Source organism: Dama dama, chromosome 2 (assembly GCF_033118175.1).
Source record: "Dama dama isolate Ldn47 chromosome 2, ASM3311817v1, whole genome shotgun sequence".
NCBI lineage: Eukaryota > Metazoa > Chordata > Mammalia > Artiodactyla > Cervidae > Dama > Dama dama.
The window spans coordinates 18,800,635-18,817,142 of NC_083682.1; the positions used below are offsets into that span (position 1 = coordinate 18,800,635).

Sequence of the window (16,508 nt, forward strand, 5' to 3'; positions counted from 1 at the left end):
AAGGAGCTGAGGACATGGGGGTTTAGGATGCAAGGCAGCATTTCAGGGGATGCGCTGGGAGGGCCCAGGGCCGGGCTGCTCTGACCTGCATCCAGGACAGACACACTCGCCCCTGGTCTGGGCATGGAGGTCAGAGGACAAGGCTGAGTGAGCCCTTGGTCACTATGTGCTCAAAACAACCATTTAACTTCCAGAACCCCCGTGCCCTCCTGATAAAATCAGGTTGCCAACTCCAATCCCAATCACTAATTTAAAAAAAAAAAAATTTTTGGCTGCACTCTGTGGCAGGTGAGATCCTAGTTCCCCGACCAGAGATCAAACCCTCGCCTTCTGCTTTGGAAGCATGAAGTCTAAACCAGCGGAACACCAGAGAAGTTTCCCACTTACTATTTAGATACACATGGTGAGAACTTATAAGAAAGAGATTTCTGAGGGCTGAAGTGATGGACTCAGGTAAAGCTCAGGTCAAGATCAATAAAAATCAACCTCATCAATGACAAGGATGAAAAAGAACAAATATTCCTGTGGTCAAGTCAACCTGTTCTCCCCTAAGTACACCAGGAGGTCCTGCCCTTCCTTTTCAAGGTTGGTTTGGGCCCAGGAAAGATCAAGATCAACCATTCAGTGTGTCTCCAAGAAAACCTGGGAGGCTAGGAGATAGGTCTCCATTTCTTCTTTCTGGTTCATGTCTACCCTACAGGACAGCACTGCTCAATTGTGGCTACAGGTTTAAGAGTAACCTGAAGAGCCTGAAAAAATTCCCAATCCCACCTGTCACTCCTAGAGATTCTGAATCAGTAAGTTGTGTTTGGGACCTGGGCATCAGTATTTTAAAACATTTTTTATTTTGATTTTTCCAGTATTTTTTTACAGTTATATAATATATATTCAGATTATATGCATAAGTATGGATATATATACACACATACATATAATTCATAGACATAGAAAACAAACTTATGGTTACCAGAGGGGAAGGGATAAATTGGGATTATTATACAGTAAATTCCTGATGTTATTTTATACATACTGGTATGCATCTGTTAATCTCATACTCCTAATTTATCCCTTTCCCCTTTGGTAACCACAAGTTTGTTCTCTATGCCTGTGAATCTGTTTCTTTTTTGTAAAAAGATTCATTTATATTATTTTTAGATTCTACATGTAAGCGATATCATATAGTTGTCTTTCTGTGACCAATTCACTTCACTTGGTTGGATAATCTCTAGGTCCATCCATGTTGCTGCAAATGACATTATTTCATTCTTTTTTAATAGCTAATATTCCATGGTATATATATCACATCTTTTTTATCCATTAATCTGTTGATGGGCACTTGGGTTGATTCCCTGTGTTGGCTATTGTAGGTAGTGATGCTATGAACATTGGGGTGTGCGTATCTTTTTGAATTAGTGTTCTTGTCTTTTCTGGATTTATGCCCAGGAGTGGGATTGCTGGATCATATGGTAGCTCTGGATTTAGTTTTTAAGGAACCTACATACTGTTTTTCATAGTGGCTGTACCAATTTATGTTCCCACCAACAGTGTAGGAGAGTTTCCTTGTCTCCACATCCCCTCCAGCAGATGTAGATTTTTTGATGATGACCACTCTGACTGTTGTGTGGTGGTACCTCACTGTGGTTTTGATATGCCTTGCTCTAACAATTAGCAATGTTGAACATTTTTTCATGTGTTTTTGCAGTTTTCATTGTAGTAAAACATATGTTACATAAAATTTACCATTTTGCTCATCTTTCAGTGTACATTCCAGTGGCATTAAGTACATTCACATTGTCCAACCATCATCATTATCAGAACTCTTTCATCTTTCCAAACTGAAATGCCATGTGCCCATTAAACAATAACTCCCCATTCTTCCCTCCTTCTAGCCCCTGGCAACCACCCTGCTACTTCCCTAGTCTCTATGAATTTGTCGGCTTAAAGTTCTGCTTGTGAGTGGAGTCATACAATATTTGTCCTAGGGCATCAGTTATTTTACGAAGTTCTCCAGCTCATTCTCTGCTCAGTTAGGACGAGGGAGTAAGCCAAGCGGGGGCTTTGTATGAAGTCACTTTTGGGAAGAGAGGACAACGCATGGATGTGGTTGGAGATGATAGTGAGAAAACTGCAGGGATAGAGAAACATAATGGAAAAAATTCAAGTCTCCACCCACACTACAGTTAGACAAGGTGCTGCTTTTATGAAAAGCCAACTAGAAGGGAAATGCTGTGTTTTTCAGGAGGACGATCTGATGCAAGGGATTCTGAATCCTACAACCTGGGTTTGAATCCTTGTTCTGCTGTTAAATAGCTGTGTGTCTTTCAAGTAACCACTAACAGTCCTGAACCTCAGTTTCTCTGTCTGAAAAACAGGGCTGATTCTGTCTACCTCGCGGGACGTTGCCAGACTTAAAAGCAGAGGCAAAGCCTGTGAGCGCGCCTGGGGCACTGCAAAGTCCCGGACAGGGGACGGTGGAGGCTGCTCTTGCCAACAGGTAACAACTGTCACAGTTGTTCAGGAGTTACGTCATGTCCAACTCTTTGTGACCCCATGGACTGCAGCATGCCAGGCTTCCCTGTCCTTCACTATGTTCTGGAATTTGCTCAAGTTCATGTCCATTGAGTCAGTGATGCTAGCTAACCATCTCATTGTCTCAACAATTGCTTCCATTCTAATTTATTTTCTAAGTGCATTAGCCTTGGTAACAGGTAGAGAGAGCATAATTGTTCTAGCTGGGTCCAATCTGTGACCACAGAATACTTAACTTTAAAAAGCTTAGGGACTTTCCTGACGGTCCAGTGGTTATGACTTTGCCTTCCAATGCAGGGGATGTAGGTTTGATCCCTGGTAGGGGAGCTAAGATCCCACATGCCTTGGGGCCAAAAAACCAGAACATGAACAACAGAAGCAAAATTGTAACAAATCGATAAAGACTTTACAAATGGTCCACATCAAAAACAACAACAACAACAACAAGAACTTAAAAGAAGCTTAAAGACTGTTACAAATTGATGTTTAAAAGCTAGTCTTACTTCCTGGGCACCAATAACCCTTAGAGAGTACAACAGTTTTCAAGGGACAAGCTGGAAGAGTGATTATGCCATTTTAATGTAAAAAGGCATTCTCACTGGATAAGCACAGTGAAGAAGCATTCACAGAAGCGTTCATCTCCTTAACTTCTTTCTTTTGTGCCTGATGCCAGCACCTGTCCTTTGTGAAACACACTCACACATACACACAGAGCTCCGGATCTCTTGAACGACTCTGGGTTTCTTTGGGGTTGTGTGTGTGCCTTATTCAAAGAAGGCGGAGCTAAGGTTGCACCATGCCTTCTCTTTATTTTTCCATTTAAAATTTTAAGAACTCAAGATTGCTCTTAGAGAAAAGCAGAAGAGAGAGGGGTGGGGTGGAGGGTGAAAGGGAGGGAGCGAGGAGCGTGGCTAGCTTTGTCTTGCTAATGTACTTTTGTTTTGTGGACCATGGGCCATTTAGACAGATTCGGACCACCTCTTGAGGGGGGAGCCGCTGGAGCAGCAAGACATCTCAAGTGGAAAGCTTTACGGGTGGACAAAAGATGCACCTGCAAAGCGCAGACGTCTCCGGAGACCAGGGCCAATGCTGGGAGATAAATGCCCGGCGCCACCTGACTGAGGGTCTGGCAGCGCTCGCTTGCCTGGAGACCGCAGTTCATTCATTTCAGAAGAGGAGCTGCTCCTGCAGAAGCCCCAGAGGGCCCGGCCCCGGCACTGTACAGACACAAAAGGACCCAGGAAAGGAAGGGGCATAGTGCAGGTAGAGGACAGGCTGAGCGCTAAGACCCCTGCAGGAGTCATGAGTCTATAACCAGCGCAGTAATAATCAGTCAATAATCAGTTCAACCCAGACACACTTGCTTCTTCACAGAAATCTGTATTTAAAGTCCAATATCGGATTCCTCTCACTGCGTCTGCCCCACAAGTCTCACTGGTTAGTCCTGCTGTCATCAGCAGGTCTCAGCCTGTAGCCCTGCACGAGCTTCAGGGGTCTCCTGACTGCTTTCTTTCACTCTTTCCTTCCTCCCTCTCTTCCTCCTTCCTTGCAAGAAGTGGATCCCTACCTGCGTGTGAAATGAAAGCTCGGTAAGCAAACCAGATCAGAGCAGAGGGGGGACCCTGGATGGAAGCAGAACCTCACCTGGGGCTGCAGGGTGATCTCCTTAAAACCCAAGAACTCCAAAGTCAGGGAGGATTCGTCCTGGCTTGCCTGTGTGCCGCAGTGTATACAACTGTCTTGAGCCTCTGTGAACCGTAGCCCGCCAGGCTCCTCTGTCCATGAGATTCTCCAGGCAAGAATACTAGAGTGGGTTGCCATTCCCTTCTCCAAGGGATTTTCGCAACCCAGGGATCGAATCCCAGTCTCCTGCATTGCAGGCCGATTCTTTACCACTGAGCTACCAGGGAAGCCCTCTTACTGGCTTAATTTGGCCCTTTTACTTGATAGGAAGTTGAGGTTCGGGGCATGAAGTGATTTCCCCAAAGTAAACCAGAGGTGTTCCGACCTCAGTCTAATGTGTTTGTCATGGTAGCACATTTTCTCTTTTATGGACGTCTGCAGCGCGACGGTTAAGTGGGTCACCTAATAAAATGTGGCTTGGACTGCACAGTGAGTCAATATGACTTCAGGTTTTTTATGGCAAAAGCCAGGAACTCTGATTTTGGAAGAAAACAGTAGCATAAATAGGACTGGCCCAGGCTGGGGGAGGAGGTGAAGAAAGTTGCAGAAAACCAGGAAAGTTCACAGATTCATTAGGTTGAATACTTCCTCCACAGAACTGTCTGGTCATCATCTGATTATAAATTGTTAACAGGAAACAGGAAGTCTCACGTGATAGAAGGTGTGAACTTGGTCAAAACACCCAAGCTCACTGGGTCTGTTTCCTCCATGACAATTTTGAACTAAATGGTCTGTAAGATTCTTCCTGTAGAAGAGCCTTATGCTTCTCTGCAATATTATGCTGTGCTAATTCCACGCAACCAATATCAACAACTTCTGCCTTCATTAATTCTATGTGGCAGATGGGCATTAAAGGAAAAGTATTGAAGGAGACAGAGCCAAGGAAGAGAGTGCTCATCATACTCCTACTCATCCTTCAAGGCCCCACTCAAAATGCCCTTCCCCCATGAAATTTTTCTTTTGCCTCGGGCAGATATTTTTTCATTCACATTTTTTTCTCCCTTAAACCAGGTACTATGAATTATTCACTTGTTTAAACGCCCAGAATTTAACAGCATCTGGAGCAGGAAATCTCCACAATACTGTTCCACAAATAGAGACGATGAGAAATGTACTATAATGTTTGTTAAAACCCTCACCAGCGAAAACCATTTGCTGAGATGATTTTCTTTCTCTCTCAACCAAACCAAACCAACTGAACTAGACCATATCCCCAAGTAAGCACTTTAAAAATGAATTGGTAGTGCTAAAATATCCTACCGAAAAACCCCTGAAAATGTGACATGGCAAGAATCCTCAAAATCTTCACTTCATTTCCTTCAACAGAGAAAGCCCCTGCCTTTCAGCTTTGAAAGTGAGTAGCATCCATTTCCTTCCAAGAGCAACAGGCTTTTTTTCTTTCATGGAGTAACAGGTTCAGGTCGTATTTTTATGATATTATCACAAGGTATTTTACACCCCTGTCATGTTTTTGCAATGAGCAGCTCGAAGGGGATCAGCTTAGGTTTCTAAAAAAGCTGAGTGGACAAGAGACTTGGGGCCCACACTTGAGGTTTCCCACCCCAGTCTTCCCATCACAGACAGTGCTGGACTGGTACAGAGGTCATTTCTACAATTCTATGTGCCTAGGAGAACCACTCACCTTCTTTGACATTCAGCCGTGAGGATGGGTCCGTGTGGGAGGTTGTGTTATAGGCCAACAGTGAACCTGAAAGGTGAAGCAAAAATATCAGGTTGTGTCCCAGACAAACTTCCGAGATCAAGACCAGGAAATGGGATGGATGAGAATGAATTGGGGAGCAGAGGAGACAGGGAGAAGGATGGTGGGACAGACAACTCCTTGAGAGAAAGAAAAAGTTAATGCCAGCCATTTGGGGGGCCAATCATGCAAGACTGTCACAGGTTCCTGGAGTCAGGGTCCGAGGAAGCTAGGACAGACTGCTCGTGGGTGGGTCACACACAGGCCCTTGCAGTGGCCATGATTAAGGATCTGGAGTTCTTGGGTCCACACTATAACCCAGCAGCGACACACAGCTGCAGACAGTGTCCTGGTCCTGCGACTGACTCCCTGTGTGACCATGAATGAGGGACTTTACTGGTCTGCACCTTGATTTCTTCATCTTGAACTGCAAGCAGCACTGGCAAACATTTTATCAAGGCCAGATAGTAAATATTTCAGTCTCTGTGGGCTGAATACCACCTCTGTGGAACATCTCTCTGTTTGCTTTGTCCACGAGCAAATGCTGGCCAGATTTGGCTGCTACTTGCACTCCCATGCCTTGGAGGAGAGGCCTGGCCAGGTCCTTCCTGCTCTGATGTCCTTTGGGTGGACAGGTGGGAGAGGAGCTTGGATGGTCACGTTGGTGGAGAGAGTGCTGGAAGCTGGGAATGGGGTGGGGGTGGCAACGCTCCTCAGAGCAACTTTAGTCTCCCTTTACTCACGTCTAAGAGAATACAACTAGACATAAGCCATAATACACTGAATTTCCTGTCATTGAAGGTTGCTAATATAGAATCTTTTAAAATTCAATGTTCATGCAGAACTATTCTTATCAAACACTAATCTGGGCATTTTCTAGTTTTTTCTTACCTCGCATGTAAAAAACTTCTCCCGTCTTTCTTAAAATCTAGGCTTCCCAGGTGGCACTAGTGGTAAAGAATCTGTCTGCCAATGCTGGAGAGGCAAGTTTGATCCCTGGGTCAGGAAGATCCCCTGGGGGAGGAAATGGCAACCCCCTCCAGTATTCTTGCCTGGGAAATCCCATGGAGGAGGAGCCTGGAGGACTAAAGTCCATGGGGTCACAAAGAGTTGGACATGACTGAGCAAATGAGCCCATTTCTAAAACTGGGCTTGTTCCTCTGTTTCCAGCAAGCCCAAGAGCTTTATTTTGGGAAATGCAGGCATTTTTGCCCTCCGCCTTGAGGCTCTGAAGTTTGGTCCAGAGGGCTAGAATCTGTTTTTACAAAGGACGCGAGAGGCTGGACAAGAGTGTGGGAGGCTAAAAAGTCTTTCTGAACAATCCTTTCCCTGATCCCTGGGACCAAGTGGACCGACTTAGGTGCCAGGGCTCGGAGCAGGGAATGGGCTGCCAGACATTCCTATTTTTAGCCTCAAGTCACGGAAGGGACATGGAGTGGAGCGCCTGCCTCGCCCAGACGTGGGCGTTTGGTTGTGTGCCTCAGAGAAGCCGTGGGCCCTTTCAGGCCGGGCGACCAAGAAAATTTTGGAAGAACCATCCAACTGGCTAGAATCACTGACTCTGGGCTTGGGCAACTATGCCTTTCAGCTCTGAAACGGTTCCAGGCAAAAAAGAAAAAAAAAAGGTAGAGAGGGATGCTGGTGGGATTGAGACAGTTCTGTGCCAAAGCGTGGCTAGGTGGAGATACTTTTAGAAAGAAGGCAGTCACGTGCCTGGAATATCCGAGAACCGGATGCATTTGGTTATTCCATTCTCAAAGAAGTCGAGCACAAAGTGATTTTTACACTTCATCTAATATAGATCTTTATACGAATGAGAGTTTAGAGTCAGACCTGCCTCTCACCACTTGCCAGCCTGGTGACCTCCATCAATCTACCTCATGTCTCTAAGCCGCAGGCTCCTCCTCCATGAAACAGGATAATAATAACACCTACCTGATATGATTGTTGTGAAGACTGAATAAAGTAATACACACAACTGCTCACAACAGACCTTGGCTCACAATGAGTGTTCAAAGCATGCTAGGCACTAGCACGATTATTTTTACATCCCTTCTCCCGCAGACACCACAATGACACACAATAAACTCTTTATAAAAGAGCTCGCTGGGCATTTGTCCTGTCCTCTGGAATTAGAGTTATGAATGAGTTCTGCTGCAATAAGAAGTAACCCTCCATGATAGGAAGGAGGCTAGAGAAAGAAAGCAAACGTTCCAAGGGAAGCGAAAACAGTCTCCCGAGTAAGACCAAGAATGTCTGCCTCTCTGTCCCCGACATTCTCTGCCTCGGGCGGAAACCTCATGGCTGGAGCAAATAAAGAAAAATGATGGTCTCAGAGGACTGAACTGCCTGAGTCATTAGTGCAGATGCAGCAGAGAGCACGGAGCTTAGATAAACCGCATTTATTAAATTCTCCCCTTGGTGAAAGTTCTTCTTTGGGCACACGTGAATTCCACAGGAAACTCCCAGAAAGCCTACAGAAAGAGTCGTCTGACCTCGGCAAAGCCTCCATGAAATACATATTTCATGGTAACCCCGGAGAAGGATTCTACCCTGAAGACTGTTCTTGGTTCACGTTTCCCCCCTAGAAGGAGAGGCTGCCTGCCTGCCCGTGGAGGGCTGACTCGGGGAGTTTGACCTCCTTCTCAAGGGACCAACTTTTCCTTCTCTCCTCCTGTTTTCATTTAACCAGTTTATTTAGCCAGTTCCTCAGGCTACAGAGAGTGGCAAGGCACACTCTTCCCTTAAAGGAATTCATTTGGAGGCAGGAAGGTCCTCCCTGGAGCCCAGCCTCTCACTCCGAGGCTTGGGACTTCTCCCTCCTGCTTTGGGGCCCCTTCTGTGTGTGGTGAACGCCACCTGGTCAGAGGAAACAGGCTGGGCGGCGAGGAGGGAAGCCTATGCTTTGATGTCGTGTGCCAGATGCTTTCTCTCTGTTCCCTCACTTAATCCTCATACAGATGAGGCAATCAACATTCAGAGAAGTCAAGCAATCTGCCCAGGGTCACACAGCCAGCAAGCCCAGGAAACAGGGTATCCATTCTGGTCTATCGACAAAACCTGCCCTCAGACCAGCAGACCTGCCGCCTCCAGGCTACACCTAAGAAACAGGCAGCACTCACTGAAGGTGCTGGAATCAGGACAGTGGTTGCTTTGGGGAAAGAAGGGGGTGGGGGTTGATGGAGAGGGGACACACGGGGGCTTCCAGCCTCCTCCTTGACATGGGGGTGCTCATATGAGTGAGTGGCTTCACACTGTGATAATTCCTTGACTTGTGCATTTATGATTTTTGCACTTCTCTCTGTTCAATACTTTAATTAAAACGTTTGTTGCCTTCTCTGTTGATGTCTTTATGCATGCATGCAGGCATCCATGTTTATCTACGTACTGGGGGCCCTGGAAAGCGCGGAGCGGCTGCTGCTAATGGAACAGGCTTCCCCACGTGAAAGCACAAGGACAAAATCATTTCCCATTGTCGAGTCCATCCGTCACTGGTACAGTATTTGGGATCTGAAAGAGGATGGAAATGAACAGAGGGAAGCTTGCAGGTGTGGGGAGCCCAACAATCGGGCTTTCTTCAGCCCCGTGCCCCCCCGCCCCCCACAACGGACCTGGTCTTCATCTGGGGCACCTGCAGGGGAGACAATGACTGTCTGAGCGTCAAAGGCTTTGTCTCCCGCCTTGCAGAGACCCCGCCAGCCCCGCTGCCAGCCTATTGAAGCTGGACTCCCTTTTCTCTGTGTTGCCATCAATGGCTCTGGCTGGAGGGTGCAGGTGGGGAGGGAGGAGGAAGGAGGCTCTGTGCTCGAAACAGCCTGGCTGACGGCTGAATCTGGGGAAACCTGGCCTTTTGTTCTCCTTCACCGGTCAGACCCGGCCTGGAAGGGGTAATACTTCAACCGCTTAATTGCCGGGACCCATCACCTTTGCCCGAACATCTGAGGCGGCTGGTGCGAGCGCCACAAAACGCAAAATGTGTTTTCCATTAAGTTTAAATTAAAAATGGGAATCAAGATAGATACCTTTGCTGTGGTCTCCCTGTCACCCAATATATTTCATGTCTCTAGCGCTGCCACTATTTCACAACGCGATTTCTTAGCCTGTTTCCCAGGTCAGACGCAGACAGACAGAGCACAACTTGCCGTAGAATGAAAAAAGGCTCTTCTGCCTCCAGCCACCCCGCCGGGGACCTTTCAGGCCCAAACTCCCCCCAGCGGCCCTGGGTCTGAATTGCCGTTAGGGACAGCTCCCACTTCCTCTGAGGTCCGTCCCAATCTTGCCGTATGACACCCAATCTCATTTCCCGCAGCCCGAGACTGCCTCTGCCAAACGGGGTGTGCCTTCGAGAGATACTGATGGGGCCGCCTGGTGGGTCCAGAGTGCGGAGCACCCCGCGGAAGGCAGAATGGCAGGGCTGGCACCCAGATAGGTTTGGCCTAATCGGCCTCATTCCGGGAGGCCACAGGGAAGTTTTTCAGAAAGCATTTATCTCTGGGTACAAATGAAAACAGAAAATGCTGTGGAGAAAGTGGCCTGGCCCTCCAAGGGTGTGTCTGTGTGTGTGGTCAGGGCCTGAGGCTAACCCCACAGCAGGAGAGGGAAGATGAGGTGGCTCAGGTGAGCGGGCGCTCTCTGTACGGCCTGGCCTCTGACTTAAGAGTGCGGGGTCATGAGCCTGGCTGCAGCCCGGGACTCACGAAGCCTGGGTCTTAGACACACCAAGCTGCTCTCCACAGGCTCGGTGCCTTTGAACCAATTTCTGAAGCACTCCAGGCCTCAGTGGCTTTGGCTTTAAAATGGGAATTTATAATTAGCTGTCCACGGTGTCCAGAAGGGGGCATCTTGTCCCCGTAAAATGGATGACACCTGGGCAGATGCAGTATGAGCCCTGGTGTCCCCAGGGGACAGTAGAATGATCCCAAGCACTGTGGGCATCTCCCCAGACCTGTCCTCCCATTTCAAGAGTGGGTGACATTATGGAGGGGAGGTACAGCCACTTCGTCCAGGCTGGCTGAAAAACCAGGGTAAGGAGAACAGGAGCCTCTGGGCAGGCCAGGTACATCCTAGCACGCTAGGCAGTGCTTAGGACACTGATATTTCTTCTCCACCATGGAAAATACATTTTAATTTGAAACTTGGTTTATAAAATTTGAAAGCATAGCTCCTCTCCCTGACCCCCAAATTAATACTCAAGCACCTTTTGTGAAAGAGTAAATATTATGTGTGGCTGTTGCTTAGTCACTAAGTCCTGTCTGACCCCATGGACTGTAGCCCACCAGGCTCCTCTGTCCATGGAATTCCCCAGGCAAAATACTAGAGTGGGTTGCCATTTCCTTCTTCAGGGGGTCCTCCCAACCCAGAGATCAAACCTGCATCTCTTGCACTGGCAGGCAGATTTTTTGCCACTGAGTCACTGGGGAGCTTCTTAATTCAACCTTGTCTTTTCTTCCATTAAAGTCCAGAAAGCTCACAGACTTCTGAGAGGTTCCACTGTTTTATAGTCTTCTGACCGAGGCTAAGTTACAAGGCCTTTGACTCTCTTCCATCCACGTTCCTTAGTCCTGCAGTGCTTCCTCCCTCTGTGCTGAGAAGCTCAGCTGTTTTCCTTTCACCTCCTTGCCAAAGTGGAACTGTCTGAACCTTATCCCCTCCTCCATGAAAGGACAGATGACAAAACATGAGGAATTAGCACCCATCTCCTGGCCTCTTCCCTGAGGGCTGGCCTCCTTGCCTCCACACAAAACATCCACTGGAAACAAGTCTGGGAAAACAAAGCAGTGTTTGAAGACAAGTTCCTGGGCCCTGGGGAGTTCCCCACAATACTCAAAGGGGACAGTCACCACAAACATGACCTCCTGTGGGGGTCTCAGTGGACCACCCACCACCAGGGGTCCCAGGGACTAGACACCAATGAAAAAGAGGCAAGAATCTAAAGTTATTTCCATGATAGGGGATCATTTTAAGCCTAAAGTCCTCAAAAGGCCTCCAGACTACAAGGCTATGCTGGGGCAAGTTTTTTTGAACCTTAATACAAGTAATTTTCACTTTTGCAGGCTGACATGGTTTTCTATCTCTGCACAGACCCCTTTATATTTTGCTGTTTCACCCAACATTATATCCTATCTGTGGTTTGTTCATCTCCACTCAGCTCTAGGAATTTGCACTGCTCCTAAGTTCCTTTCTGGAAATTTCATATTTTTATTGCTTTGGGGCTATCTTTTATAACGTCTAGAAATATTTTGAGAAGGAAAGAAGAAATCCATCCTTTTTCATGCTCTGCTACCTACAACCCCCAAACTAACCTGTCTGGCCTCCACTTCTGCGCAGGCTGCTCAGCCCTCTGCTCTTTGTTATCTGCTCTCCTCCGACAGGAACCCTCCTGGATGGTTTATCCATGACCACCACGTTTAACTACTGGGCCTTCTGAGCAGAGGCTGGTTTTGCTTCAGCGTCTGTGGCTTGGGTTCTTCTGCAAGAGGAAGTCCTAGCGAGGACCTGGGTATGTTTATGGACCCATCAGACGGCAGGGGCTGGGATCACATGGCATGAATGGCATCTCCCCACATTAGTCAGGGCTTCCCAGGTGGTACTCATGGTAAACAATCTGCTTGCCAGCGTAGGAGACAGGACAGACCTGGGTTCGATCCCTGGGTTGGGAAGATGCCCTGGAGGAGGGCATGGCAACCCACTCCAGTAATTTTGCCTGGGAAATCCCATGGATGGAGGAGCCTGGCGGGCTACAGTATAGGATCGCAAAGGGTTGGACATGACTGAAGTGACTTAAAACACAAAGCACTCACATGAGTCAGAATGTGCTTGAACACTCCCCATCAAGGGAATCTGATAACTGGGCCCTTTAAGGGCCCCACAGTCACTGTCCTCACGACCGTCCATCTCTCCTCCCACAAACAAAGAAAAGGGACCAGCGATTCCTAGACCGTCCGCTGTATGAGGCCAGGAGGTGCAGAACGGCAGAATCGGTCAGTGTTTCTGCTTCTCTGGCGGTCTCTCCTGGTCACGCATCACGCTCAGCTTCGCTGTGCCCACTTCCACCCCCGCCCTGCCCAGCGAGCATCGCTGCAGGACTCTGTGCAAAGATGCTTCCTTAAAAAAATCCTATAAACACTTACAGAAATACGGATTGTTAGAAAATGCTCATTCTCCAAAGCTCAGAAAGACTGGGTGGAAAATTGCCCCCTTTTTTGAAACGATCATTTCTTGGGCTGACCTCATGTTGCAGCAAGACTCAGACATGAGGTAATTCCTCTGGTGTTAACATACACTGCATCACCCACACAATCCCACTGCCTACCAGACGCCTCGGAGGGGTGACCGGGGAGCCCTGAGGCACCAGTGGAAACTTCCGAAGGCATTTTAAAAGTTCTTCGTTTTTACAGCCAGTGTGTGTTGCCCCCCACCCCACCCCGCAGGGTACCCTGGTGCAGAAGGAGATAGAAGGTTCCAGGAATGGCGAGCTGAAGATACACTAAACACGGAAAACAAATGAGAACTAACACCCAGAGCCCAGGAGACCAGGAAAAGCGGGCTTTAAACGCTGTCCAAGGATTTCAGTTTTAAAGGGGCTTTCCAATCACCAACCTCCTTCACCGTGAGGCTGAACCCCTGGCAGCCTTGACCGCAGACAGCAAACCTTGCATCCTGAGGCTGCTGGTGGATCTTCGGGCAGGACTGACTACTAGAAAACCCCTTGTAGGATGAACCACATCTGTTCTCCTGTAGCTTCCACTTCCCCACCTTAGGACCATCTGTTCTGGTCACAGAACAGTCCTTTTGTACTTGGGGTTATCGATGTTCCACCTGCTTGGGGCTTTCCTGGTGGCTTAGACGGTAAAAAATCTGCCTGCAATGCGGAAGACCCAAGTTCATTCCCTGGGTGGGGAAGATCCCCTGGAGAAAGAAATGGCTACCCACTCCAGTATTCTTGCCTGGAGAATTCCATGGACAGAGGAGCCTGGCGGGCTATACAGTCCAATGGGGTCACAAAGAGTTGGACGTGACTGAATGACTTACATTTTTCTGGTAAAGAGTTAAGGCTGAGGTTATTAGTGGGTTTATCAAAATTCTGTTCCTATCTCTTTGTATATTTCATATCAAATGAAATTCATATCAAATTGACGGGGCTTAGTTTTAGAAAATCCTCATACTGGATAAATCCTTTGGACAACTGCGCCTTTTCTTTTACAGATTCTCCCTTTCCAAAGCTCTTTTCCTTCTCACTCTGCCAGGAGAGTCTCCAACAGATCCTAACCCATACGTAGCATTTGCTACTCTTCCTGTTTAGCTGAGAAGGGTGTGTAGGTAACAGCGGGCAGTGCCAGAGAAAACCCAAGAATAAGAAGAACTTCATGTGTAAATATTAAAAAACATAAATCCATGAATCTACAATTTTGTAGGAACTTGAAATCATTGCTCAAGATAGAACCAGCCAGGGCATCTATCTATCTATAATGTGGGGCAAAGTGCTTCCAGAATTCTCTTGGGATTCTCTTGGGAAGGGTGCGACCAGCCTCCAGCAGACCTGCCACTCAACACATACATACATGGCGGCAGTTACCTAGTTTTTCCTCATGTTTTGTTTTCCTTCCTTTGACATGGCAGGACTGGGTCAGCCCCCTCGCAGAGTCCCTCGGACCCAGTGTGACCTTGGCAACTTGACACCCAGAGGTGCCGCTCCTATAGCACCCGCCCAGCATAAACCGAGGCAGGGACCCTATCTCCTTGCCCTGGGCTGTTACTATGGGAACCAGTCTGCATCCTGAGCAGCCAGGCAGAGTTCTCTCCAGCCCTGGGGACTTGGCACTACAGCCTCTGGGGGTGTTTAGCTGCCCAGAAACGGAAGGGACCGGGCACTTACTTTCCCTGAGGTAGCTGAGATGTGACAATAGCACGTCCGTGTTGTAGAGGGAGGTGGCTCGGAGGAAGTCCTCCTTGTTCAGTTTACACAGTTCCTTGCCGTCCATATTCTGAAAGAAAGACGTGTCGATCTCCATCAAGCCATACTCCTTTATCGCCCACTCCAGCCACTGCCGCACGTGCTCCTGTGTCCACAGCGTGGGGTCTGCAGGAGAGACAGGCTGTTAGCAAGGCTGCCGGAGGCAGGGCTCCTCCCCTTCTCAGTCTGGCCGCCTCTTCTCTCTCTCCCCACCTCCACCTTTCTCCTCCCTCCTCAGAGCCCCTCCCGCAGAGGGAAAGGGATCCCCCCCGACCTCCGCCCCAGATGGTCCTCCCAGAACATCCATCTGGCTCCATCGCATCTGGTGCTGCCTGAACCACTTAGCACTCTGAAAAGTTCTTAGACGCAAAACTATGCACCCAGACAGGATGTTCTCTTTCAAGTCATTGGAGGGCAACTGAAACCTCTGCCTGAGAAATCATGGCATCAGAATGAATATAAGCTCAGTTGCCTAGAGCAGGGACCAATGGCTCTGGAAAGGGCCACCATCCATATCTTAAGAACATCAGTGATTTCATGGAGCAACAGCAATCTCTCCTATGGCTGCAGAAAAGACGTGCATGGACACTTAGACCGCAATTCCATCTCTGCAGGTGGAAAACCCAGTGGTGTTAAGTCTTCAACTTAACTCCAATTGGGTTTTCTCCTTTTGGGGACAGTTGTATTGAAAGTTCTTTAAAATCATCCCGCCAGAATTTTTAGGATCCTCAAAGACGGGAAATGGTGTTGGAGGGAGAAAATGTTTTCACTCTTGAGGATAAATAATGTAAGGGCTGAGGTCCTAGGAACTCAAGGAATTAGATCTCCACTTGGGACACTCAGACTCCTTCCTAAACAGGTGTGTGTGTGGTGGGGGGGGGGGGGGGAACGTGTGTACTCTGAGTGCTATGATGAGTTCTAGCAGATTCCACAGTAGGTGGAGCCCTTATATCGTTACATATCACAATTTGATAACCAGCTCTTTCCTTGGCACCTAATTATTACAGAGTCTGACAAACAGTTAAACATGCTCATCAGAGAAGAAAGCTACATGGGTCTTGCCCTCTTGGAAGACCCATGCCCATGAAAACTCAGGCAGGAAAGCACAGAATTAGGCAACAGATTTTTGTGGTGGCAGTTTGAGGACTGGTCGGCAGAAGGGGTGACTATGAATTTGCAATCATGGAAGGTTTCCTGGAGGAGGGGAGGAGACTTACTAGCCCCTAGCTTCTACTGAACCTGTCTTATTAGCCTGCTCATTTTGTAGGAATATCTGTGCTACCTCTCCACCACCTCACTTTCTCATTCTAAGGGTCTGTTAAGGCTCTTGGTAAAAATGGGAGCAGGTTTGAATGATTAGGAAGGGCCGTGGGGCGAGAAGCAGGTTCATACTAACCACCCAGTACCCAGAAACTTGTAACAGTCCAGATTTTGAACACTTCCTAGGTGTCCACTGCTTCAGGTATGCTATTTTTCAATGGCTGTTATCTTCATTCTGCAGGTGGAAAGTGGAGTCCTGAAACATTAAGTCCTCAACTTGACCTTTAATCCCAGTATGAGCTGGGGTTCGACTGAAAGCCTCCCAAGACTGCACTTAGCTGAGGGTCCCTGCACCCCAAGTCTCCTCCCCTCTCCCCTTTCACC

At 48.0% G+C, this 16,508-nt stretch overlaps 1 protein-coding gene across 3 annotated transcripts in view; it reads right to left on the reverse strand.

Annotated features, from left to right (window-relative positions):
* Positions 1-16,508, reverse strand: part of FLI1 (Fli-1 proto-oncogene, ETS transcription factor) — a 126,991-nt gene that overhangs the window by 28,506 nt on the left and 81,977 nt on the right. For all 3 annotated transcript variants that reach the window (XM_061166749.1, XM_061166757.1, XM_061166739.1), the window contains exons 4-5: positions 14,787-14,990; positions 5,855-5,920 (exon numbers count right to left, since the gene is read on the reverse strand). In XM_061166749.1, coding sequence (XP_061022732.1) covers positions 5,855-5,920; positions 14,787-14,990 — 270 coding nt within the window. The remainder of the gene's footprint in view (positions 1-5,854; positions 5,921-14,786; positions 14,991-16,508) is intronic.